Source organism: Rhinolophus sinicus, linkage group LG06, assembly GCF_036562045.2.
Source record: "Rhinolophus sinicus isolate RSC01 linkage group LG06, ASM3656204v1, whole genome shotgun sequence".
Classification (NCBI taxonomy): Eukaryota; Metazoa; Chordata; class Mammalia; order Chiroptera; family Rhinolophidae; genus Rhinolophus; species Rhinolophus sinicus.
The window spans coordinates 34,895,488-34,922,780 of record NC_133756.1 but is presented as its reverse complement, the minus strand read 5'-3'; the positions used below and the strand labels follow the sequence as shown (position 1 = coordinate 34,922,780).

At 38.9% G+C, this 27,293-nt stretch overlaps 1 protein-coding gene across 3 annotated transcripts; it reads left to right on the top strand.

The window, feature by feature from the left end:
* The first annotated feature begins 3,356 nt into the window (after window positions 1-3,356).
* On the top strand, window positions 3,357-26,272 carry RPE65 (retinoid isomerohydrolase RPE65). 3 transcript variants are annotated; one of them, XM_019732375.2, is made up of 14 exons: window positions 3,357-3,508; window positions 4,619-4,701; window positions 6,373-6,523; window positions 8,051-8,158; window positions 8,262-8,403; window positions 11,769-11,916; window positions 13,148-13,229; window positions 13,466-13,598; window positions 13,704-13,843; window positions 14,454-14,583; window positions 22,354-22,468; window positions 22,564-22,658; window positions 22,762-22,873; window positions 24,035-26,272. In XM_019732375.2, exons 1-14 carry the CDS (start codon window positions 3,498-3,500, stop codon window positions 24,184-24,186), a joined length of 1,602 nt encoding a protein of 533 aa, XP_019587934.1. In that variant the 5' UTR covers window positions 3,357-3,497; the 3' UTR covers window positions 24,187-26,272. The 3 variants fall into 3 exon arrangements, with proteins under 3 accessions (XP_019587934.1, XP_074191032.1, XP_074191031.1); XM_074334930.1 differs by lacking the exon at window positions 6,373-6,523 and having other exon boundaries at window positions 3,387-3,508; XM_074334931.1 differs by lacking the exons at window positions 13,148-13,229; window positions 13,704-13,843; window positions 14,454-14,583; ... (2 more) ...; window positions 22,762-22,873; window positions 24,035-26,272.
* The last annotated feature ends 1,021 nt before the right edge of the window (window positions 26,273-27,293 follow it).

Genomic DNA, 27,293 nt, shown 5'->3' with positions numbered 1-27,293 from the left:
TATTATTTTGGTAAATGTACCAAAATGTATCAAAATGAAAGCTTCTTTGGCAAATACAGAAACTCAACATGAAGATCTGATTTTACCAAATAAAAAAGTTAAAGTGGAGAATAAGAGAAGATAAAATAAAAAGTAACAATGCATTGGAGATTCTGTGGATCACACTCAAACAATGGAAGATTACAGTTAGACATGAAAAAGAGGTCCACATTTGGGGCTTTAGGAGCCAAGAGTTAAAATGATGCTGTGGAAAGGATATAACCCAGCTTTGCTCTGATTTCAAACAAACAGAAAAATGGGTTACCCCTGAGGTAGGAGGTATTAGCTGGAGATTAGACATAAAATCAAACTCCCTGAGAATGAGCATTGGTAAGAATTACTTAGTATTTTTGTAGAGTACTTATGGCTTAAAAAAAAAAAATGCTTTGCCTATTTTCCCTGTTTTATAGATGAAGAACTCCAGGTTCATTGAGGTTGAGTGCACAGCAATTAGTTTGCATTGTGATATTAATGAAACATACTAACTTGACAACTCACATGATCCATGAGTCTGTAAATGACTCCAGGAATGAATTGCCATGATTTGTATCTTTAAAACAAAAAGCCCCAAGCAGCTGAACTCTGGGATTGAAATATGAGATTGGTGCAAAACTAGTTGCAGTTTTTTGTTTGCTTGTTTGCTAATTTTCTTTCTTTCTTTCTTTCTTTTTTTTTTTTTTTTGTTGGGGAAGGGGAACAGGACTTTATTGGGTAAAAGTGTGTACTTCCAGGACTTTTTCCAAGTCAAGTTGTTGTCCTTTCAATCGTAGCTGTGGAGGGTGCAGCTCAGCTCCAGGTCCAGTTGCCCTTGTTAGAGGATGCGCTCCAACCAACTGAGCCATCCAGGAGCTCAGTGGCAGCTCAGCTCAAGGTGCCGTGTTCAATCTTAGTTGCAGGGGGCAGAGCCCACCATCCCTTGCGGGACTTGAGGAGTTGAACCGGCAACCTTGTGGTTGAGAGCCCACTGGCCCATGTGGGAATCAAACCGGCAGCCTTCAGCATTAGGAGCATGGAGCTCCAACCGCCTGAGCCACTGGGCAGGCGGGCCCCTAGTTGCAGTATTTGCAGTTATTTTTAACCTTTTAAACCGCAATTACGTTTTTACCAACTTAATCGGTTGAAAAAATAAACACTACCAAAGATACAAAACAGATGGCAAGAATCACTAAAATCAGTTTCTGTTTTTAAATGTGGCTACAGCTCCAGAATGTTAAAGGAAGCATAGGGATACCTAAGAAAGGCATCCAGTGCAGTTGTGGGCATCAGTAATATGGTTTTTCCCAGGAAATAATCTTCCATAGAAAATGCAGTTTGCCCGTGCTCCATTACTCAGCTAGTGTAGATTTGCCGGCACCTGGCTGCCACAAAGCCTTCTCCTTTGGCCCATTGTAATGGGAGGTGAAAATGAAGAAAAGATGCTGGTCCTGGTTTCCTGGAATTTCTCTTCAGTGGACTGCCAGGGAACAGGTATCCCAACATGGCCCATAACTCTACTCAAGGAGAAGAAACTCTCCTGAGAAAATGAAACCCAACAGAAATGGTGTGGGAGACAGAAAATCCTTCTAACATGTGCCTCCCAAACTGCCTACTCTGCCTTCTCTCTCCCTGCAACTTGCACCAAAAATGTCCTCTCCATCTTTTCTGTGTCCACATCCTGCCAATCCTTCAGATTCCAACTCATTCCACTTCTCTAGGAAGCCTTCAAACTATTACAACCCTCAGTGAAGTCTTTCTTTAATAAATATATCAAAATCAGAATTCATTCTCTCTGCATCACTGAAACCTCTCTCTCTCTCTCTCTCTCTCTCTCTCTCTCTCTCTCTCTCTCTCTCTCTCTCTCTCTCTCTCTCTTTCCATAGTTTACAAGACCCTGCAAAATCTGACCCATGATTATCTATAGTAGCTTCATCTCATCATTTCCCCAATCACACTCACTTCCAGACTTTTGTAAATTCTACATGCTGTGCCTGAATACTCTTCTCCCTGCCAATTGACTGGCTAACTTTTATATATTCTTCCTACCTCAGCTTAGATACTTTCTCAAAAATCCTTCTGGGGCATCCACATACCAATACAGATATTCTTCCTGTGCAATACCACAGTATCCTATATTACCATCATTTTATAGAGACATAACTCTTAGTTGCATGCAAGAAACCAACTTTAGTTAATCAAAGCAGCACACAAATATTTTAAATATTAGGTAGCTAACAGAATCTCTGGGATGGCTAAAGAATGGGGCTTGGAGACTACCAGGCCAGTGATAATGATCCAGGTTCCTTTGTAGAATGTCTCCAGTGGAGACACAACAGGCTTGGTTGAACAGAGACACCACTGATGCTCGGCACAGAGTGTGTTGCCACTAGGCTCCCTGTCCCTGCCTCTGATTGGTGGAGCCCAGGTCACATGCCTGCACCCTCACTGCAAGACAGGCTGGGAATATAAGCTTCTGTCTTCTATCTTGAGGAGAGCTCAGATCAATTGTTACGCAGTTTTGTTGAAGAGCCCTGGTATGAGTAGCCATAACTCATTAACTAGATTAGTATATATGTTGTTTGTTTCTGGGGACTCCTTTGGACAGTACCATGTCTGTGCTGTGCTGGCCAATAACTCACATCTAATACGAAAGTATAGAAATATGAATGAAATAGTGCTATATAATCTCTGAGCGCAGAACATGTACCAATAGGCAGGAAGGTGAGTTAGAAAGCAGGCAAGCAGTAGTGACAAGCAAGGATATGAAAAGGGATTCATCCTCAACAAACCAAAAGGTCATAGCTGTAGTCTTCAGCACGGTTGGAAGTGGGGCACTAAATGGGGTCAGTAAGTGACCAGAGAGGGTTAGGGGTGCTGTATAGACTGTGCTTCCATAATACACCACACTTCTCCAATTATAGCACTGATAAAACTTTATTGACTCATTTATTAGTTTTCTGTTATCCTGGCCTATAAGATCTGTGCAAATAGGAACTGTGCCCATCTCTGTCTGGTCCGTAGACAATATATAATAGATACATATTTTTTAAATAAGTGAAGGAATAAATGAATGAAGGTGAAGGTGAGAGCACAAAGGTGGTAGAGAGAGCTGGGCACCAGAGAACAGTGCCAGGTTCCACTGAGGTGACCTGGATGAGCTCAGTCCTCATGCTGGACCTTCCCACAGAGCTCCTTTCTTTCTAATCCACTTGTCATTCTCTTCGGGAAGGATTGAGGTCCCTGGAAAACAGCCCAAAAACTGTTATGGGAACAGCAAGTCCAAATAATGCTCAAGTGTCAGGAGGATCTGAGCACTGAAAGCCACTTCTGTTCCCCTTCCCTCAGCTAAGGGGGTGGGAAAGAGTTCCCAAAGCCATAACTCCTTTTAGGAGGATTTAGAAGGCATATAAAGGCCCCTGGCTAAGGATTCACTTCCTCATTCTGCAGTTGGTGCTAGAACTCTCAATCCTTCACTGGAGAAAATGTCCATCCAGTAAGTATCTCTGGGAGACGCCTTTTAAATGCCTTAGTGGTTAATGGTAAATGGGCTATTTCAGGAGCTCCTCAAGAGGACTGATGGCCTATTTAGGGAAGGCCTTGGGTCTTGGTGAGGGAGTTTCTTCCTGTTTTACATTGAAGGAAATATCTAGAATTCAGGTCTAAATTACAGTGGGATCTGTGTGTCTTAGACTGGACTTTGGAGGTAGCTGTAAGCATGAGGATTTCAATAAGGTAGACCTGGCTTCCACTTCTTGCCAAGCCACTTCCTACCTCTCAGATTTGGGGCAAGTTACTTGATGTTTTAAAGTCTAGGGTTTTCTATATATAGCATAACAATAGTACTCACCCTTTTGTGTTACTGTGGGATTTAAATGAGCTAATAGCATGCAAAGTTCTTTTTATGGTGTGTGACACGGTAAGTTTTTAATTAAAAGATAACTGTCATAATTAGGGAGTCTTTATAACTCTAAAAAGTTATAAAATAGAGCTAACATGAGGAGGCAAGAAATAAGCAAAAATAGGAAACTTGAATCTCTTGGTCTGACTATTTTTAAAAAGAACTGTAGCACTTGGAGAGATAGGTGAAGACATGAGATGACAGGAGGAGATGATGGTGTAATATGGGTGAATAACAAAGGATAAGGTAGTGACCCAAAAAGCTGTTGCCTCTAAACTCATAGGAGAGAAAGAGATGAGACACTCTGTGAGGCAAGAGAATCAAGATGCAATAAGCCGAGACTAGTGACAAAGCAGAGTCATTCTATGGGAAGGACTCTGTCAGGAAGAGAAGTGATAGCAGCAGGACTAGTTGATTTATCTTCAGAAACACAGGAAAACTGCAGAGGGCAGGATTAAGTCCACCGTGACATTAAAAAGGAGGTCATTTCCCCTGACACCAAAGGAGGAGAATGGACCTGGGCCCCTCTGGAGAACGTTTCTATTCCCCCAAGCACCATGTGCTTCCTTAGCCAAGGCTGGGCTGGTGGGGCGCACACATGGGCATTGAGCCAGAGAGCCCCTTTTGTCCTGGAGCTCTGCTCTGCCTCCAGGGACTTCTTTGAACATCGACATAAGCTCCTTCCTCATTATTCCACCATTTCAGAGTCGAGCATCCTGCTGGTGGGTACAAGAAACTGTTTGAAACTGTGGAAGAACTCTCCTCACCACTCACAGCTCATGTTACAGGTGGGTCTCACCCAGCTTGCAGCCATCCTCTCTATTTTGTTGAGATCTCCCTTCTCTGCCTTCTTATTCATCGGCACCTCTCAGTACTGGCTCCCCATGTGGGCTACAGAGGGGAATCTGGAGGTGGGGGCTTATACCCAGAACCCATTTCTGCTCACTTACCTTTATTTCACTAATGTGGAAAAATGCTATCTAACTGGAATTCCTTGAAGAGTAGGATTACACCTTTGTCACCTTTAAATTGTCTGTGCCGAGCTCAATACCTTGCACATAATAATTGCCCCATAAATACCTGTCCTGTTAGTGTCTGAATAAATGAGGGCATCTGGGAATATTACATGAAAGGGTGGTAGGTTTTATGTCCACCATATTGGGAGAGATTTTGTTCTGGAGTCAGGCAGATGTAGGTCCTAATTGCACCTCTATCGTTTTACTAGCTGTGAATCGTACAAGTTACTTAAACTTTCTGAGCCTCAATTCCCTCATCTACCAAAAAACAACTTTTACCACATGAGGATGTTGTAAAGGTTAAATGAGATAAGAAAGATTCACCCAGTATTTGACACAAAGGGATCAATAGGCGGTAATTAATACTATTGTTTTCATTATCCAAAGACACCATCTGACTCATACCGTCCTTGCTTGGCCGTGGTGTTATGGGAAGGGCCAAAACCCCGGGCGAATCTCCTTTCTCCCATTTCCCTCTTCTATAAAATAGAAGGGATGAGTCAAATGCTCTCAGCTAGATTCTGACACTGACAATCTAGGTTCTAGCAATGAAATGAATGCCATGCCTTTTAGTGCCTAAGCCATGCCTTCTCAAAGTTTTTGTCATAAATACAAATCCTTATCAAGTGGGTTGCTAAAATTGAACTATAGAAAACAATTCATTTGATTCAAAAAACAAAACAAACAAACGTTGGTGAGGATTAAGCAAACACTGCCAAACAAATATTGCACTTCTCAAAGGATGAGAGGATACAAATGGAACTGCTTAAACTGAAAGGCATAAGGCCTTTCTTGTGTACCCTGCATTTTGTAGTTGAGAACACTGAGGACTGGAGACGGCCCGTGGTAAATCCTGAACCAGAATGGAGGTCCATAACACCCAGCCCTGTGCACTTTCCACTACAGCAGGCTGACCTTCACCTGGACAATAGCCCATCCCCTCAAAGGAATACAGCTCTCGATTTTAAAAAGCCAATATTCTTGTTGTTTCTTTTAAATCATTTGTTCTATAGACACATTTATTTCAGTGTCTTGATCCCTGCTCTTCATCCATCCCTCCTACCCCAGCTCCATCAAAATACATCAAGACATTTGAAATTCTTCTTAAAGACAAATGTATGGGTGTCTGGGGAAATCTGTTAGGTAAAGAATCCCATTCCCCTCAAGACGTTTTTCCCTGTCTCTTTCCAACCTCATATCCAAACTCTGAGGCACCGCCACATTCACCAACCCCCTCACTTGCTCTCCTGGTGAAGGGAGAGTTGATCAAAGGCATTTGCTAAGTGCAGCCTGGTGCGAGAGCTGGAAATGATCATCACTGCCAGCTTTATAAAGAAGAGGCTGCCCCGTCGGGCTGCTAATATAATCACTGCGCCTTCCTAGGGACCGCCCAACTACAGGCAGGGGAAAGAAGCAATGTTCTGTGTCTCACACCCATCACAGGCAGGATCCCCCTCTGGCTCACCGGCAGTCTCCTTCGATGTGGGCCAGGACTCTTTGAAGTTGGATCTGAGCCATTTTACCACCTGTTTGATGGGCAAGCCCTCCTGCACAAGTTTGACTTTAAAGAAGGACATGTCACGTACCATAGAAGGTAAAGGAAAACTAGGCCCCACCCCCCTGCTAGGGGTGGGGTCTAGCTCAGCTCTTCCTCCCGTGTGATTTTCAACCTCCTGAACCCACGAGGGGACTTCTATACTCACTTCTGTCAGTATCCACACGGGCCAGGGCATCTGCACAGAAGCTAAACCCTAGGGCTTTGGTGTCCAACAAGCCTGGCTTCAAATCCTGTATCCACCAGATACCACTTGCATAAGTGGGTAACCTGTTGGTAAGATATTAATATCTAATTCTTGGTTTTGTCATCTCTCAAATGAAAAATAATAGAATCAACTTCAGGGTTCATTACAAGGATTCGATAACAACACAGGGCCTAGCACAGGGGAAACATTCAGGAATAATAAGACTATTATAGTTATTGTTATTATTATTAGACCATTGGCTCTCTTGACTCCTTCCCTTTTTTTATAATCAGAAAGGCCACAGGAAAGAAGGGAGTTGTGCCACAAAGGAAGTAAGGATCACATATGTCATAATGATACAAGAAAGAGGCACTTGCAAACAAACAGGAGATTGGTGGTAAAAGATTTGAGGGCATAAGCCATCACTCCAGAAAGCACCCATTAAACACCTCAATAAATAGTGTGTCTTGTGCTTTAATATGCAGGCCTGTTAGTGGCTTTGTCGATCACCACAGATGCCAGGCATTGTGAAGAGACATCAAAAGGAAGAGTAAATGGAGGCTTGGAATAGTCAGGATAACTTGGACTGTAATAGAAGAGAAACAGATCAGGTGAAGCAAAAATTTTGCTATGAAAAAGCATGTTTTGGAGGTCAAAGCTTTCATATGCCTTCTAAAGTCCTTGGTACCTTTTCCTCCTCATGACTTTGTTTCTCCATCTATGAAATTTTACACACTTACTAGATGGATTGGGGGAAGGGCAAAAACCTCATACCCTGCATGAGAAATCCTAGGCAACTTATGCTATCTGGTCTGGGATATGGTTCAGGAAGTCTGCCTGTGTAAGAGAAGGGATTCAAGATTACCTACTTTTAAAAATAGCAAAATAAATTCTAAAATTGAAGAAAAATGTAAGAGGTACATAAGGGAGATGCAAAGGGATATAATTCAGCATACCCTATCCTGTATTTCCCTCTAAGCAGCGGTTGATGGATTATAAGCTCCAGGAAGTCAGAGATCCTAAGTGAACTACTATGGGGGCTACGTGACATAATATGGAAAAATGCATGTTTTCCAGCTCTGGTTAACTTGAGTTCTAACCCAGCTTGGCAACATACACCAATGACTTAATTTCTCTGAACCTCAATTTCATTATCTGTCACTATGAGATTTACAAGACATAAATTTAAGCTCATGGCACATTGTCTTTTTTCCCCACGGTCATCCCAAGAAAGTGACCTCACAATACTCTTCACTCTTCATGTTGTGGATTTAGGATACTGACTTCATAAGGATGCAGAGAATGACCATTTGAAGCTCCACATGAACTACACCGATTGCCCCTGTCTATGACCTCTCCCATGTCTCTGTGTCCTTCAGGTTCATCCGCACTGACGCTTACGTGCGGGCCATGACAGAGAAAAGGATCGTCATAACAGAATTTGGCACCTGTGCTTTCCCAGATCCCTGCAAGAACATATTTTCCAGGTTACTGAACCCCAACTGCATGTTATTAAAGATAATTTACATGAGCCCTTTTTCTCTCATGGCTTAAAAGTTAGTGGACTGAAAAATCCATTTGCTTCGGCAGGTTTTTTTCTTACTTTCGAGGAGTAGAGATTACTGACAATGCCCTTGTTAATATCTACCCAGTGGGGGAAGATTACTATGCCTGCACAGAGACCAACTTCATTACAAAGATTAATCCTGAGACCTTGGAGACAATTAAGCAGGTAGGATACAGTGCTCAGGCAACATTACTCAATAATTAATTCAACTGTGCAATTTGATAGAAAGGACAGGAGAGGCAGAAAGATTTTCAAATCCTTGCTTTGTCATCAGCTACTAACTATGTGACATAGGGCAAACTTTGCTTTTTCATCTATGAAATTTTAAACCCATTACATGGATTGGATGAAACCTTATAAAATCCCTAACAGATTCATGCATTCATTTGTGACACACATGTTTATTGAGTACCTGCCATGCACCAGAACTTACGCTAGATGCCAGGGATACATCAATGGGTAAGATAACGTGGTCTCTGCACTTCATGACTTTTATAGGCTAGCATGGACCTGGCATAACTGAAAGTTCAAAAAATTGTAGCTATTAATATTGAAAACCCTGTTATTCATGGTTCTAGATAAGTATGTTGTACCAATTTGCCCCTATAGATACTTCTTATTAGAATCTTATTAAATCTATATTTTAAACGAAATAGCAAAGAGAAAAATATCAGCAATATTAGAATGTGACAAATTTTGCTGAGAACTTAGTCAATCTCAATGCTGCACTCAATAAAACAGATCCACGTTTTCAACCAATATTTATTAAGATGTAACTACTTGAAGGCATTGTGCTTGTATTCGGAAAGCTTAACATCTAGTGGAGAAATCAAACAAATACACAACTATAGTAGGATACATAATGTGATGAGTTCTACAGGTGAAGGAAAACCTATGAAAGCATAGAGAAGAAAGATTATTTCTAGCCGTAGTTGGGGAATGTAAAGTAGGGAGATAAAGGAAGGTTTAAGAGGCTTATATTTCAGTTAGAAGTTAAAGGAGAGGCACAGTTTCAATGAATTTGGAGAAAGGACATTTCAGATAGAGGGAGCAGCATGATCAAAGGTATAAGAGGTGGGAAAATAGAGGATATGCTCACGGAAACTAAAGAATAATTTCTTTGGCTAGATTTGCAGTATTTTCCATGGAGAGGTGTTAGTAGCATTGGGTAGAAGGTAATTCACCACTGTGGGGACCGTCCCACACATTGCAGAGGTTTGGCATCCCTGGCCCAATCCACTAAATACCAGTCATGCCCTTAATCATTATGGAAACCCAAATGTTCCCCAACATTTCCAACTCTCCCCCTCGGGACAATATCACTCCAGTTGAGAACTAGTGATGTGAAGGGGAACAGTGGGACACAGGGTGGGGTGAAACTGAAAGTTTGAATAATGGACAAAAATTTGGAATAAGTTGTTTAGCTAATGGGAAGCTACTGAAAGTTTTTGCTCAAAGAAAAGGTATAAGCAGAGCTGTGCTTTAGGTATTTAATCTGCTATGTATAAGTTGTATGGGAAGGTAAATGAGATATGGAATAGCCAGGGGACCAGTTACGCAGAATTCAAGACCAGAACTAGAAATTTAGTATAGTAGGAATAGAAAGGAGAAATAGTTCCATCACGGGGTCTCAGTGACACAAGCTGATTTGCAACTCTCACAGACTATTTACTAAGGTTTAGCAAACTCTCAATAGCTCTTTCTTGCTTTTGATGTATGTCTGGAACCACATATGAGTATGTGTGTAGACCATTTAGAGATGAACTGAAGATGACTTTGACAGTGAATCTGTATTCCAACCGCTATGGTCATTTAATTGGAAATATAAGGCTCATGGTATGGCTCCAGAATAGACTTTATTAGGGGTCAGGTTCCATTGTGAACAGCAATGTATCCTGACTTCATATAAAAACATAATTTTTAAAAGTTGATTCTTTTTTTTGTTTGTTTACTACTACTGAAATAGCCTTTGTTTCCAGCCTGATTCTCTTAAATACAACTTCCTTAATCCAGTAGAAGGAATCTTTCTAAAATGCAAGTATGAATGTTTTACTCCATGTAGGGCACCCATAGTTTCCAAGATCAAGTCCAAACAAGGATCTTCATGGATGGCCCTTTCTTATTCCCCCTCCTCCATGCAGGCCCTTCACAGCAGCCATGTTAAATGACTAGTAGTCCTCAAACAGCATGTGCTTTTCACAGCTTTGGGCCTGTACATTAGGGTTCCCACTCCCTGGAACACACTGTCATCCTTCTCCACCTGACTAACTTTTACTCATCTTTCAAGCATTAGTTGTAGCCGTCAATGGCCGTTCTCTACAGTTACGGTTTTACGCTTAGAGCTCTGTCTATATTCCAGCTTATTGGTCTACCTCAGCGCAAGCAAACAGAATTTCATTCAAGTGTTCTGTATCTGCACTTGAATGTGGCTAATGTGACTGAGGAACTGAATTTGAAGCTTGATCTAATTATAATTAATTTAAATTGCTACATGTGGCCACAATATTGGACAGCACAAGTCCACACTGAAGTTCTTGAAAGAATGGACCATCTCTGTTTTTCGAGACTCTGTCACAGTGCCTGGCATATAATAAAAGCTCAAGGACTACTTGATGAATGACTGAATGAATGTCTTAGCTGTTATTGAAATAAGAATGCGAGAAACTCCCTATGCTTTAAAACCTATTCTCTTAATCAAGTAGTAAAAATTTTGGTTAAAGAAATATACACTCCATCAATTATTCATTCAACAAATCTACACCGAGCAGGTCCCAATATATTATAGTGCTCATTATGCCAGCATGTGGCTCTGGACCTTGAAAAAGTCATTTGACCCCTCTGGGACCTCAATTTCTCCTTCTATAAATGGGGAGGTTTGTGCTAGGTTCATGGTTCTGAATTTCTTATGAGACTCCAAAGTGAATTAAAGCACTAAATCCTCTCTCCAAAAACATTTGCATTTAATTCCAGGACATTCATGGTTCCCCTGAAATCTACTTAGGTTAAGACTTTCTGTACTAGATGAATATTGGGGTTCCTTTCAGTTCTAGTTTTATACTCTGCAGGACACTGGATTTGGTATTTAGGTTGTGCCCTAAAAAATTGCTATTTTTGGGAAATTAAAATTGTTAAATGTCAGCAATTTCATACAATTCATCCAATGCAATGTAGGGGAATATAAAGAAGTCCGAGGATTCAACTTTATCATCGTTTGAGGAGAACTTGCATGTGCGAAAGGAAAATAACTAGAACCGTATATGGTACACCTCAATTAAAGAGCACAGTCAGTGAGAACTCCACGATTTTAGAGGCATGTGGGGTCAGCATGGGGACCAGAGGAAAGCTCTGCACTGAAGTTGGGAATTCAATTCAGGCAGACTTCAAAGAAGGTGGGACTTGGAGAGATGGAAAGACAAAGAAGGAGCACTTAGGGTGAGGATTCACAGAGTAATGGTGAAGTCAAGACTATGGACCAAAGGTGTACTGTAATCTTTCTCTTAACATGGATGACATTTGTTCTCCTTCCATAGGTTGACCTTTGCAATTATGTCTCGATCAATGGAGCCACAGCTCACCCCCACATTGAAAGTGATGGAACTGTTTATAACATTGGTAATTGCTTTGGGAAAAATTTTTCAATTGCCTACAATATTGTAAAGATCCCTCCACTACAAGCAGGTCAGTTTACCAATTTGACTCTTTTTAAAACAAGTGTCTATATTGTGAGAAAGTTACTGGAAATACAGGGTGCAAGATCAAAATATCAGGATAGCACTATATGCACAGTTAAATGACTCTCAGATTTCAGAACAATTGCCCTGACTCCTTCCCTACAATGGGACCAATGCCCAATGGCACAACAGCAGGAAATGACAACTCGAAAATACAGAAAGCAAGTAGCTAAGTTCTATTACACACTGTTTCAAAGATGTGGTGTCTATGTGGATTTAATCATGTAAGATTTAGAGTCAAATCTAGTAAACACTTACTGAGCCCTTATTCATGTGCCAGGCACAATTAAATTTTTAAACAAACATATGTATATGAATAATAGCATACACACACACACACACACACACATGAGCGTGTACTAAGTATTTTGTGTATGTTTAATTCACAAAATTACAAACAAGTCTATTAACTCATTAATACTATGGAGAAAGAATATTAAAACAGGAGAGAGAGTACACTTCAGAATTCTCCATTCATGCTCCATTCATTGCCAGAAATTTGATAACCATCTTGAAGAGAGAATTATTTGAATATATGTGGATTTTTGTTTGCCGTTGCTTAGTATAGTTCTACAAGTGCAGTCCAACCAGCAGCAGCACCTGGGAATCTGTTACAAGTATGAATCTTGAGCCCGACCCAAGGTCAATTGAATGAGTAATTCTGGGAGTGGGTCTCATAATCAGTATTTTAAGAAGCTCTTTATGTGATTCTGATGCACACTAAGGTTTTGAAGACCAGTGATTTAGGAGTAAATAAACTTTAATATGCATAAGAATTACTGTTCAGGGCTATTGACACACACCCATAGATACTATACTCTGTAGGCAACACAAAAGGCTGTAGAAGGTGTTTGAGCATACCGAAGTTTTGCCTTGTACTCCTGACTTTAACCCACCTCGCTGTAAGACGTGACCCCACTGTACTCTGCATGCCACAATACTATTTGAGTGCATGTCTCCAAATCTGCTGCTATTTGGATTTTCCTGGGTGATTGCAGCTTCACAGGAAAATTTGTTAAGAAATACCAATGACTGAGAAAATGAAAATAAGCTCTGAAGAAAAAAAAATCACAATCTGAAAATGTATGTCTTTGCTTGCATAAGCTGTTCTAAGTGCCTTGTATTAAGAAAGAAAAAAAAAGGCTGTTCCAAAGCCTTTTAAAACCACTTTATTTCAGACAAGGAAGATCCAATAAGCAAGTCAGAGGTCGTTGTACAATTTCCCTGCAGTGACCGATTCAAGCCATCTTACGTCCATAGGTAACTTTGAAGGCCTGCTATGAATCTTCAGGAAAACTCACTTTTAAAGATCTGCTTTGCCTACTTTTGATACCAATCCTGATCACATTTTCTTACAGAAACCTAAATTTAAATGTAATTAATTTCATGTAGGCACTGTTGATTCATGTAACTGAGAATACCTCATGTACACACGTTTCTTCGTGGTTTGAGAATCAGCCCTTCCCATTTACAAGTCCATTTGTGTTTCTGAACAGTTTTGGTTTGACTCCCAACTACATTGTTTTTGTGGAGACACCAGTCAAAATTAACCTGTTCAAGTTCCTTTCTTCGTGGAGTCTTTGGGGAGCCAACTACATGGATTGTTTTGAGTCCAATGAAACCATGGGCGTAAGTCTTACATTTATTTGTCAAGTGTGTGATCCTGAAGAAGTTGTTTCATAAGGCACACTTTTTGTTTTTTAAATGCGTCAAAATATTTTTCTCATTTTTAAGGTTTGGCTTCATATTGCTGACAAAAAAAGAAGAAAGTATCTCAATAATAAATACAGAACCTCTTCTTTTAACCTTTTCCATCACATCAATACCTACGAAGACAATGAGTTTCTGATTGTGGATCTCTGTTGCTGGAAAGGGTAAGAAAGAACAGTGGGTAAATTTCACATCTTCAGTTGTTCCTGGAAATGTGGGGCCTTTTTTCAAAGATGCTGCTCTCCGTATTTAACCAGAATTACATTTTTAAAAGCAGGAAGTATGCTTAAGTCACAAGATATCATTGAAAAAATCTGTAGGGGGTTTAGGTAATCAGAAACACTCATAAATTGAACATCAAAACCATGGTGAATGATTAAAAACTGATCAGGTCCATGAACGAGATCTGAAAAGATAAGGTTCTATAACCTGATAAGTGAACTTAGCCTGAACTTCACTTAAACTTGACAAGATCTCTTGGGTTTGATAAATAGGAATGCTTTCTTCAAAACAGCTAAGTGACTAAAGACTCAGACAGAATGGCAGAACACAAAGTATCAAGAGCTGCTGTTATTTAAACATATCCATGAGGGAGTTTTCTTTTTTTCACCCAGCGTGGGCAGGAAGCTATGTGTCTAATATACGTGGGTCATTAGCAGTTTCTGGGTTGGGGAATAAAGAACAGGCAGGCACTTATGCTTCTAAATAGCTTGAATCACCTCTGTAAAATTATTTGTAATTCTGTGTGCTTATGTTTGACTTCTTATTTTGCAGATTTGAATTTGTTTACAATTACTTATATTTAGCCAATTTACGTGAGAACTGGGAAGAGGTGAAAAAAAATGCCAGAAAAGCTCCCCAGCCTGAAGTTAGGAGATATGTACTTCCTTTGAATATTGACAAGGTAACCACCCTCTACATAGATTTCAGATATAACCAGAATGTTTCATCTCTCCCAGGATCTGTTCTCCTGCTTTATGTTCGTACAGTCTGGAAATTTTAGCATTGGAAGTGACTTTAAAAATAAACTAATTCAACCTCCCTCAGTTTACAAATGAGAAAACTGAAGCTTAGAAGAGTGATATGACAGCAAAAACCAGTTGCAGCAGAGCCAGAATGCAAACCAGGATTTATGATTCTAAATCTGTTATTCTTTCCTTTACAAAATCCTTTTAAAATACACTTTCTCAATGAATAATGCAAACTACTGATTCTTAGGATCCTTTGTCAATAATATAAATAGTTTAGTTTAAATAATCTGAAATCTAGAGACAGAGCTTCAAAAAGTACCCTTGTCGGGAAATCAGCCCATTATTTTGGTTTTCTACAAATCTTCTGAAAATAGTATTAGATTGATAAAAATCATAATAGCATTAAACTAAAGAGCATTAAATCTCTTTACTTATACTTTTTCTTCCCTGAAATTAGTGACTATCCATTTAGAAAATCAGAGTAACATCCAGATTTTTAGTGTGATAGAAATGACAGCCAAAATCAAGAAAAATATAATTTTCACAATTGGTACATGAATATACACTTTCATCTGTCTATATATATACACAAACTTAGTTGAGGGAGCTACAAGGAATGTAAAACATTGTACCCAAGGCTTAGATCAGATGTAGTGGGAAATAAATCCAATTCAGTATCAGACGCCACTGCTTTTAAGCAAGCCTGAAAGTTCTATGAAGAAGGAAAACGGGGGAGGAGATTGATGTGGGGCATTACGGTTAGGTGAAAGACCTTCTACTACAAAGGCTGGAAGGAGTTAAAAAAGTAAAACTTAACACAGAAATATAAAGCAGTTGCTATGTTCATTCAGAGTATAGGTGAGATGGGCATTGGGCAGAGGGACTGGAAAGAGGTTGGAGTGACACTGTATGGGGCTTTATAGCCTTTGGGTATTATATAAATGATAGGGAGCCACTGAAGTATTTTAAGAGTTGGGGGAGGGGTATAACATGATCAAATCTATATTTTAGAAAGGTCACTCTAGTAGCAACATGGAGGACAATTTGGAAGGTAGAGTTTAAAAGCTAGAAGTACTCTGTTAGAGTACAAATGCAATAGGGCAAATAAAAGAGGATAAATATCTGCATTAAGAAAATGGGAACTGAAAGATAAAGGAAGGTACAATGTTGAGAAATATTTAGGAGGTAAGAGTATCAGGAGTTGGCCTAATTGCATGTGAAGGGTAAGGGAGAGAGGAAAACTTCCAGATTTCTGCCTTGAGCAGCTGAGTGGATGATGGTATACTTAGCTGAGCTGGTGTGCAGGAAAAAGAGTAAGATTTTACACATGTTGAATTTAAGGTACCCACTGGACATCCCAGCATAAATGCTCACTAGACAGCTGGCATCCGAGTATATGGATCCGGAGCTCAGAAGAGAAATCATGAGAAAGACCAGTCAAGTACCTTCAGCAGTCTCACTTTCTTTGCCCTTAGTGTATACCTTCCTCTCTCTCCACACATCACTCTCATCACATTCCAAAAAAAGGAAGGATTTTTCTAACTGTGTAGTCATCATTGCCTGAAGAAAATCTACCCAATTATAGAAAGGGGAACTTCAGTAATGATGAAAAATAGCGAATGTTGCCTTAGACTCTGCTTTCTCTTTCTTCCAATAGTTATTAAATAACTACTATAACAAGCATAGTACCAATTGTTTCAGTGGGTACGTCAATAGGATACACTTCTTAATCGTGTGGAACTGATTACCTAGTGTAGCAGGGAGAGAGGTGATTGGTTAGTGCTAACGCATGTCAGCAGGAGATGAGTATGGTGAGGGAGGGGTAAATTGCTCTGGTTATTTAGAGAATGGAGCAGTCATAGTTGTTTGGGGAGATGCATGTATCATGGTCATTTGCAGTATTTTGGCAGAAGAGGTGGCATTGAAGCAGATCAGTTGAAGACAGGAGGAGTAATTTGAGGAGAGAGAGAAATGGGAGGGGCAGAAAAGAAGAGGGAACTGACTGCAATCCAACTGGTTAGAACATAAGTGAAAGTAGTGGAATAAATGACGGAATAAAAGCTGTAAAAGTAGGTTGGTAATCTTCAAAGGCCTTAAAGATAGGCTGTGGCGTGTGTACTGTATTTGGCAGGTAATGGGGAGACAGTAAATGTTTTTGAATAGGAAAAAAACCATATTCAGAGCTGGAAGACTGGGTATCAAACATACGGACTTTCATGGTTGTCTCTACTACTAAATGTCTGCCTTCCCTAAGCAAGCCACTCCATCACTCTAAAGTTCAGTTGCCTACTCTGAAACCTAAGTAAATTGTTTTAAATAATAACTAAAGTCACTTGCAGCTATAACGTTTTGTCTAAAATAAGGCTGTGTTGTGTGTATTACTGGAGATGTAGAAAGGATCGGCACAGTTACCCTGGGTTAGGAGACAACTAAAATCACTGAGGTGAGAAAAAAATGTAATGGTAGTAGGAAAAGCAAAACAGGGACAACAGTGACAGTACCTGAAGGTAGAATTGAAAGGATCTTGCATTTGATTGAATGGCAGAATGAATTAAGTCTTAGACATGAGACAGACCATAGAGATCCTTTAAGTCTACATTTCAGAATAGTGATACCTTTGGAAATAGGGAATGTAGCAGAGCAGGTTGGGAGATAAAGGTGAACTGTAGAACTATGAGGAAGGAGGGCTAATGGGTAAGAGGGCTGACTTCAAGTCCAATAGATACAGGCTTGACCAGGGCTTTCAGCTCTGCTACTTACTAGCCCAGTCATTTGGGCCAAAACATGGAACCTTCTTAAATTTCCTTTTCTTTATATCTACCTTATAGGGTTTTTGTGATCACTAACTGAGGTGATATATGTCAATCGCTGAACATAGCCCCTGGCACAAAGTAAATGTTACATAAATATTCATTATCATTGTCAACAATAAAATCAACATAAACGTCTTCATAAAGATGTCTGGTGGGTTTCATATATAAATGTAGGCCCTTGTGAGACAAATCAGGGTTGAAAAAAAAGAGCTGACAGTTATTGGTATTGAAATGGTGATCAAGGGGTGGCCGTTTAGCTCAGCTGGTTAGAGCATGGTGCTCTTAACAAGGTTGACAGTTTGATCCCCACACCGGCCACTGTGAGCTGCGCCCTCCACAACTAGATGGAAACAACTACTTGACTTGGGGCTGATGGGTCCTGGAAAAACACACTTTAAAAAAAAATGGTGATCAAATATGAGAATATGATCAAATAGGTGAGACTGCTAGCAAGAAAAAAAAAATCATCCTTTAGAGTAACTTTTCTGAAAGAAATATACAAATTTGTTTGTTTTAAAAATGAGAAATTTGATAGCCAGAAAATGCTGAGAGAAGAAAATATAACCAAGCACAGACATTTGGGAAACACCCAGATGCAGAAAGTGGTTAAAAAACAAAAATGAGGAGCCAGAAAAAAGAAAGGAAAAACATCAACAAAGAGGGCTAGTTACAGCTAAGAGAGGGTCATGCCACACAGGATACGGCAAACGAGGGTTTCACAGGTGCCCACGGCTACAGACAAGTAAGTAGAAAAGGACGAAGACTCAGAACAAAACCCCAGATTTGGGGATCTCCAGGGGAGTGGTGTGAGAGAGGCAAAAATCAGGCTCCAGGCACTAAAGATGAGCAATTGGTGAGAATAGGGAAACCGTTATTGTACTCTACACTTTTAAAAGTTTGGCAGTGAGGGGAAAATTAGGTCATGAACAGGGGAAGAGGAGATAATAAACACGTTGAGGGAAGGGCTAAGGAGAGGAAAGAGTATAAGACGACTAAAGCTTCCAGTTGGCTGATTAAGATATTGGTGATATCTTTAAAATATATTTTTATTATTTTTGAATGGGCGAGGCATTTAAATGGTCAAAAAATCAAAATGATGTAAAAAAGTTTACACTAGGAAGTCTCACTCCAATCTTGAGCTGCATCCATTCCATACCATTCCTCTTCACTTCCGTGTGTAACTTTTATTATCTTTCCTTTTCCTTTGTTTATGCAAATATAAAAAATACAAATATATATATATATATATGTATATATAATTATTTTCCATTCTCTTACACAAAAAGCAACTTTGTATACCCACTGTTTTGTTCCTTGCTTTTTCCATTTATTAATATCTTCTGAAGATCTCATTTTCAACTACACAGTATTCTTTCTGTGAACGTCCCTCACTGGTAAGCAACAGAGTTGTTTCCACACTTTGACTATTACAGATAATGTCACAAGGAATAACTTTGCATGTATGTTATTACATACATGTACAAATATATGAATAGGATAGGTCCCCAAAAGTGAGATTGCTCAAAGGATAAACGCATGTGGTAAAAAAAGTGTGGTGGGGGCAAATGTCAAAAGGAGGAGTTAGTTTGTTGTGACAGATTTCTTACATCAAAAATCCTAATTTAATAGAAAAAAATAAGAGAACAGAGGAAAATATTTAAAGTATAATCACATGAATAATATGTGTTGATATAGACGCCTGAACTTATTGCATGCACATATAAATATGTATACGTACACACACCACTCTCTTCTTCCTTATATCACTATGAAGTGCCTTCAGGCCCCATTTCACAAAATCTCACAAAATCCACTCCTCTCTTTGCTCCTCACCTCCCATCCCTTCCCTATCCTGAGAATCTTCCAGTATTTTCTCTTAATTCATAATACATCGCCAGAAAAATTCCCTCTACCCTCAAAATGTTCCATCCACCTTCTTTCTTTTACCAAATTCCGACTCTCTCCCAAGAACACTGGTCTCTTCAGCAGCAATTTCCAGAGGAGACAGTTTCTCCTCCTATAGCCCTTGTACAACTAGGCCAGGAATTGGGGTAGGTTCCTCTTTGTTCTACTTTGCTGCTTTCAGACCACTGTTCCTTCCATCTACCCTTAAAATCTCCCAAATTTTTAATTTTATTTTAGCTCATTATGTAGCCAAATGGTATGTACACATACACATATATACACCCCTCATCATTGTTGTCATCTACTAACCACCACTTGCTCTCCCTTCTGGCTCAATGTCACACTGCCCAGATCTACTCCTGACTCTGATTTCCAGATACACATCATAGATGATTCTTCCAACAGCCGGGCCTCTCAGTTCCTTGACCTCTTCCACTGATACCGTCTTCCATTCTATCTCAGCCACTCATGCCCCATAACCCTCGACATTGCCATTACCTATGACTTCTATGTACTTTGTCCCTAATCTTAGTTTCATGCATGACACTGACTGCTATCTGTTAGCTTTTAACATCATTTGCTCTATTGCATTTCTTACCAGAAACCTCCACGTTCCTCACTCTCTTGAGGACTTACCTTCCCTCCTTAATTAAAATTCCATAGTCAATAATTATGGATCTTGTATAGATCCTCATTTCACTTGCCTTTTTCTTATTTTATTTTTCAAAACCACAGGCAAGTATTCAATTAAATTCTCCACCCACTCCATGCTTGTACCTCTGAGGCTGAAATTAAGTGTTGAAAACACAGAATCATGTTAACTGGCCTGTTTCTAAATATATGACCACAAATCTTACCGCTACATTTCCCAACTTCATTTACTCTCCAACTTTCCTACTTAAATATTTCACACCCTCCTCTCTTCAAACTTCTAACACTTCCCACTTCCACATGCATAGTCAGCTGATGGCTCTGCTTCCTATTTTACTGAAAGAATGAAAAAGTCAGAAAAGAGAGCAGACTCCTGCCACCACATTTACCCACCCACCAGCATCTGTACTCACACTGAATTATCCATCGTCTTATTCAGAACGAGTCCTTCCCATCATCCCTCACCCACCCAAACATATCATTCTAGCAGTTCTCTTGGCACAATCCTACCTCTCTCCTATGTCATCACTCTTCTCCACTTTTAACTGGATCACTCATATCATGCTATTATTTTGCCCTCTCATAAAATCCTTCTCTCGACTCTTCTTGCCCTCACCAGCTAATACCTTTTTTCTCTTCTTGTATACCTCTTCATTCTGTCTATCTTCTATTTGTACACTCACTCCCTTTGTAAAGACTTGTGCTTTAATGCAGACTGCATTTACACTTTCAACTTTCCTTTCAACTACTGCCAACTCTATGTCTCTGTTTGGATCTCCAATGGGAACGTCAAGCTTATTAAGGCAAAACCTAAATTTCTCCTCTTCCCCCACCAAAACATTTACCCCACCTGCAGCAGTCCCCATCTTTTGTGTGACAACTCCAGCCTTTGATTATTCAGGCCAAACACCTTTGAGTCATCTTCGACTCCTCTCTTAATTTCATGACTCTTCTCTACCCCATAACCTACTGATCAGGAAATCCTCTTGGCTCTTCCTTCCATATCTCACTGACTCCAATGCTACTAGCCTAGTCTGAACCATTGTTTGCTTTTGACTGGACTACTACAAGACAAACTGTTCTCCCTGATTCCACTTTTGCATTCCCCTCCTCCCAAGGGAAGTCTCGACAGAGCAGCTAGAGTGATTCTTTTAAAAATAAATCATAGCTTGTCACTCCTCTGCTCAAAACCCTCCAATGGCTTCCCATTTTCACTCACAGAAAAAGTCCTCACAATGACCTTTAAGACTCTACACAATCTGGCCCCATTATCCCTCTAACCTCCTCTCCTGCTCTTGTCTCCATGCTCAGTCATTTGCAGCCACACTGGTCTCTTTCATGCTCTTCAAGCACATTTGGCACAATCCTACTTCAGGCCTCCGCACTGTTTGTTCTCTCTGCTTAAATGCTCTTCCACAGATACACGAACTGCTAACTTCCTCATCTCCTACAGGTTTTGTCTCAGATGTCACCTTTTTAATGAGATCTCACCCTGACCATCTATTAAAATTACAACTCACCTACCCTTCAGAGTTCTGATCCCCCTTACTCTGTTCTAGTTTTTCTCCCCACTTTCCTGACATACTATACACATTATCTATTAAGTATATTTATTGTTTATGTAATAATGTAAGGTTCATGAGGAAAGGGACTATGTTCTCTGAAATATCCCAAATGCCTAGAATAGAGTCTACCATAAAATGTGTACTCAAATATTTAATACAGGCATTACTAAATGAGTATGTTCTTAGGAAGGGTTCATGGTATTCATTCCTTTAATAAATAATCTGAAAAATCATGTGAGGAGGTGACAAGAGGTCTTTAAAAAATCTGGTCCATTAGTTTTTCTTTTTTTTTTTTTTTTTTTTTTTGACACCATAACTGTATAATATTTTTCAAACCAAATAAAAACATATCCTAACTATAAAGGAGATGCACACTATAAATGGAACCCTGCAGGGGTTGGGGAGGGGGGGTTGAAATATTTGTTGTTCTGTAGAAAACCACTGTTTTGTCTTGTTTTATTTTTCTCCAGGGACTCTTCCTCAGAGGCCTCTTTCTTTGAGGACAGTCTCATTTTACAGATGAGAAGATTTAGAGCCTAAGAGATTATGTGACTTTCCCCGTGATGCACAACTGATGTATACACAGGCACACAGCCAGCTTTTCCAGCTGTGTTTCAGGGCTCCCCTCTCTAGAGTTTCTGAGTTGTTCCTCCCTACATATTGACTTAAGAAATAAAGAACTCAGGAGACAAAATTCAGGAAGACTGCCTTTATGGCTGCTTGATTTTTCTTTCCTGCTCACTGAGGTTTCTGTTATCCTCTTTCTTAGGCTGACACAGGCAAGAATTTAGTCACACTCCCAAACACCACTGCCACTGCAATTCTGTGCAGTGACGAGACCATCTGGCTGGAACCTGAGGTTCTCTTTTCAGGGCCTCGCCAAGGTGAGATGATTTAGAGAAAAACCTCGCATGAGAGGGAACATGTTCCATTCAAAAAGATTAACTGAGTTTTCCTAAGCATGTGTTCTATTTTGTAGCATTTGAGTTTCCGCAAATCAATTACCAGAAGTATGGTGGGAAACCTTATACATATGCATATGGACTTGGCTTGAATCACTTTGTTCCAGACAGGGTAATTAATCCATTTTACTGATATTAGAACAGTACTTTAAGTCATATGCTACTCAAGTAAAGCATATTGACTGATTGATTGATTTTTCTTTCTTAACAAACAGCTCTGTAAGCTGAATGTCAAAACTAAAGAAACTTGGGTATGGCAAGAGCCCGATTCATACCCATCAGAACCCATCTTTGTTTCTCACCCCGATGCCTTGGAAGAAGATGATGGTAATGAAAGCAATGGATGTGTCTAAATATTCTCTTTCTATTGGAGTTCATATCATTAGTTCACTAGGAGGGAAGTCACAGTAATTATTCCCTAATGTTCAGAAATGATCCTTAATACTACTGAGTAGGACAGCACTAAAGACCATAAATTTATTTGAAAATAACTTTCACCTTATGGTCAGGTCTCATTGATTACTACCGGAAAAAATGCTGAAGAACCATCTGGAGTCTTGATGGAACATCAATGTCTGCTATAGATGAGGGAGGAAAGAAAGAGGAAAGAGCAGCATGAATTTTAGGTTTTTGCCTTTCTTGATCCAGATACATTTCTGAAAAACAACAGAGTTCTAAAGAAGGAAAGTGGGTATTCTAACAGATCAAAAGAATGAGAACGTGGCTTTGTAACTCTAGTTTTGTTTTGTTTTCTTTCTTTTAATAACCTGGGGCTAAAAAAGGACCCAGAGCTACAGCTTATAAAACAGTAATTCAATTACAAAGCATCAGTTTTAGTTAACTATTGGTTAGCTGGGATAGGCAAGTAGGTTACACTCTCTGGAGTTAAAATATGGAAAACCATGGAGAAATGAATAAAGAATTATAGAGCCATTTCATGCTAAACAATTTTACACATACAGCCCGTCCAGTCAAAATTGTCAAAGGTTTGTTCTCATTTTGGTTGAAGGAAGTAAACTTTCACCTAGGTCTTGGAAATTACAGAACTAATATACCTTACTGCTGTAGAAGAGTTTTAGTATAAATTTTTCATTTGTCACAACACTATTTTTTTTTTTTTTGCAGTAGGTAGAGCAGATGTTAAATCTTACGTTATTGATGAGAGCACAGATCAATTCATTCAATAAGAATTTAATGAACATCTTCTATGTTCTACTCATTGTAGAAAGCTACTGGGATATGACAGTGGGCAAGACAGATATGGTCACTCCTTTCCTAGAGCTTATAGTCTAGGGGACCTTCAGAGTATAAAAGACCCCTTCAGGGTGGTCACACAGTGAGGTGGCGGAAGAGCCAAGAAAATATCAAGTCATATGGTTTTCTTTATTTGTCAATGTAATACCTGCTACATTATGTCAGTGATATTTAACCTGTGGCCCTGGTCATTTTTTAAAATTCAGCATTGCCTTGTTTCTTTCTGATTCACAGGTGTAGTTCTCAGTGTGGTGGTGAGCCCGGGGGCAGGACAAAAGCCTGCTTATCTCCTGGTTCTGAACGCCAAGGACTTGTGTGAAGTTGCCAGGGCTGAAGTGGACATTAACATCCCTGTCACCTTTCATGGACTGTTCAAAAAATCTTGAGCACTTTCTAGAAAGATATGTTTCTGGTGACAAAACCAAGGAGAATATAGTGAGGTCTGCAATCAAATTTTGTTCAGTTTTATATGGTTTTAACTTGCAGTGGCACCCGATTTTGCAATGTTTTATGGAAAGCACAGAGTTGAGCAAGCAATTCTTTTTTTAAAAAAGTATATAGTTAAATAGTCAGACTCTCTGGAGATAGACCATCACTAAAAAACTCTGTACAGTTAGCAATCAAATAGAAAATGAATGTGAATTTATTAAATTTTTTATTCCTATTATAAAAGTGTATTTTAGGTACCTATCTGCTCCAATAATTTTTTAACATTTAAAAGACAAAGTTCTCTATACTGATTTGTATGCAGCTTTGCTGAGTCAAGGCAGTATCATGCAGAAAGTTAATTTACAGGCTTTAGTTAATTACTAAATGTCAAACCAAACTCTTTTTCAAACCAGGAACTATCATCTAAGGGTAATCATCGTAATTGTATGTGTATATATACAATTGTTGCTCAAAGATTCTCAAGCTTTATGAACTTTAACATTTCCATTTAATGCAGGCAATTACTACAATTTTTGATTTTACAGTGAGGAAACCTATCTTTAATCAACTGAGGGTACTCAACCAAATAACATCTCGATAAGAATTTAATGAACACCTTCTATTAAAAGCTTATATAACATCAAAGCAGTTACATATAGTAGTGACTATAGTTTTTTAAAAACAAAGCCTAAAATGCTTATAAATATAATTTCTACTTAAAATCAGAGTATGGGATAATGTTGGGGGATTACACTTTGTTGCCTATTCTCTTTAACTATATTGAAGCACTGTGTAATCACCTGACCAAGAAGAAAGACAAAAGAAAATATTAAATTATTAGCATTCAGATATTAATATATTTTAAACACTTTTGTGTTTAAAAAATATTCTCTTCTGTGCTATATATTGGGGAAAATAGTAGATTAACAATGTTATTCTATGTCTTAATCCTGGTTCCTATTTTATGCTCAAAAGTATTATATATCATTGTATTTAAGATGATCAACATTGTGTTTGACTAAGTAAAAATAGCTTGAAGGAACAGACTGACTAGGGTACTTGATGCATCCATTTGATTTCATTTAGATAAAAGGCAAATTCATTTTTTAATTATAAACACTTATTAAAACATACTTTTCAAAGAAAATCTAAAATTACAGAAAAGTGGAAATTATAAAGTAAAATCATACAGAGATCATCTAAGCTCAACTACTATTAAAATTTCTGCACTTGTCTTTTCCATAATTTTTCTTCCTGTGGATTTTTAATGTAATCATTATTTCTTTGTGGGTAATTCCTGGATAGAACTAGAAATCGTAAAAAAGAGAAAGAAAAATGCCAGAGAATAACATTGAATATGTGACTGTCGATAAATATCAATCCATTGTTTTTTATCTCTAGACATGGAATATGAATATAATTCCACAAAGAAAGCTATTTATCCATTTCTTTTTTAAATGCAGAAAATAAATTACTGAACAATTACTAAGTTTCATACTTAGTAAAATCTCCAAATTTAAGAGAATGCCTAAAACCGCCACTACCTACACTTGCCAGTCTCTCCCTGCCTTCTTTCCATTAATTTTCCATAAACAAGTCTGCAATTTGGTGTGCCCATCTCCCTCCTGGTGTCGGATCCCTTCTGAGCATGGTGCTCTCTGGGGAGCACCACAGTGTTAAGAAGCGAGAGGCAGATCTGACTAAAACAACATTCTGCCAATGCTATTTCACCAAAGTTAGAATTCTCTATACAGTCATTTCTCATATTGTACCAAGACGGCTTAGGAGCTGCTTTTCAAGTCCAGAGATGGAATATGAGCTTTAAAAATGTAACCAAATAAAGGAGATTTAAGTCAGGCAAGAGGGAGTAACTTGGGAATTTACATTGAAAACATTAAGGAACCTGCTTTCTAAGAACCAGAGCGACCCATTTGGGGTATCTAGAAACCTATGTACCATCTACAACAAAATAAATCTGTTTTAAGAAAAACAAATCAATTGAATTAAGACAAATAAACATGTTAATAAGTAGTTTTAAAATAACCTGTTTGGAGTCTTTTTTTTTCCCCATTTTGGGCATCTTATATCTGTCAGAGCCAAGAGGAAAGGATAAGACAACCTTTGACAATATTAAAAGGTAATTAACGACTGATAACTGCCTCATGGCAGACAATCTAGACAGAGTTCCTGTACTATATTCTCAACCATAAAAGATCGCTAGACAACAAAGGCAGCCTACCTTTCGAGAATTCAGTGGCAGTACTATTCCATCATCCCACGGTCTGGCTAAAGAATAAAATGCAGTGTTTTCTTCTGTAAACCTGATAGGAATGATCACTAATTAGGATTATAGAGCAAATATCCCCTACGGGATTCCCTAAGGAACATCAAATCTGGTAAAATTAAGTCTCAATGGTAAAATAGTCTCTGAAACCTCACACTTATTTAGTGTGTTTTACTTTTACAGAAAAGTGGTAATTACTCCCAATACTACACCCATCATGATACTATTATTTTCACCATTTTGAAGATGAGGAAAGGAAAGCCAAGTTCCTTTTCTAATGAGGTAGCAGAACTTACACTGATATCTAAACCTTATCGTTCCCTCCACTGACATTTGGTTTCTGAAACCTTCTAAAATATTCCTACTACTTTAAAAGTTTATTTCAAATACAACCATTATCGTACTACTTAGTCATGAAGTCTGGGTGCAAATAAAATCTTCAACTGCTCAGTAACTCTTACTGCTAATTAGTGGGCTAAAATGTTCCTTCAATAACTGTCACCATGAATCAATAATTTATTACGCAAAGGACTCCACAAATTAGTCCCTATAAAATTCTGTGTGATGATCCGATTTTGCAGGCAAGGGAACTGAAGCTCAATGAGTTAAACTTAGCCAAGTTTATGCACAAAATGAGAGTCCGATTCCTAATAACATCTGTATCCGTTGAACACTGTGAACTACTTCTTTGAGGTAATTCAGAATTTCAGCATTAGATCACTACATTCCTTTTGTTGACATCCTAAAAGTCTAAGTTTTCAGTGGTTGCTGTTAAAATGC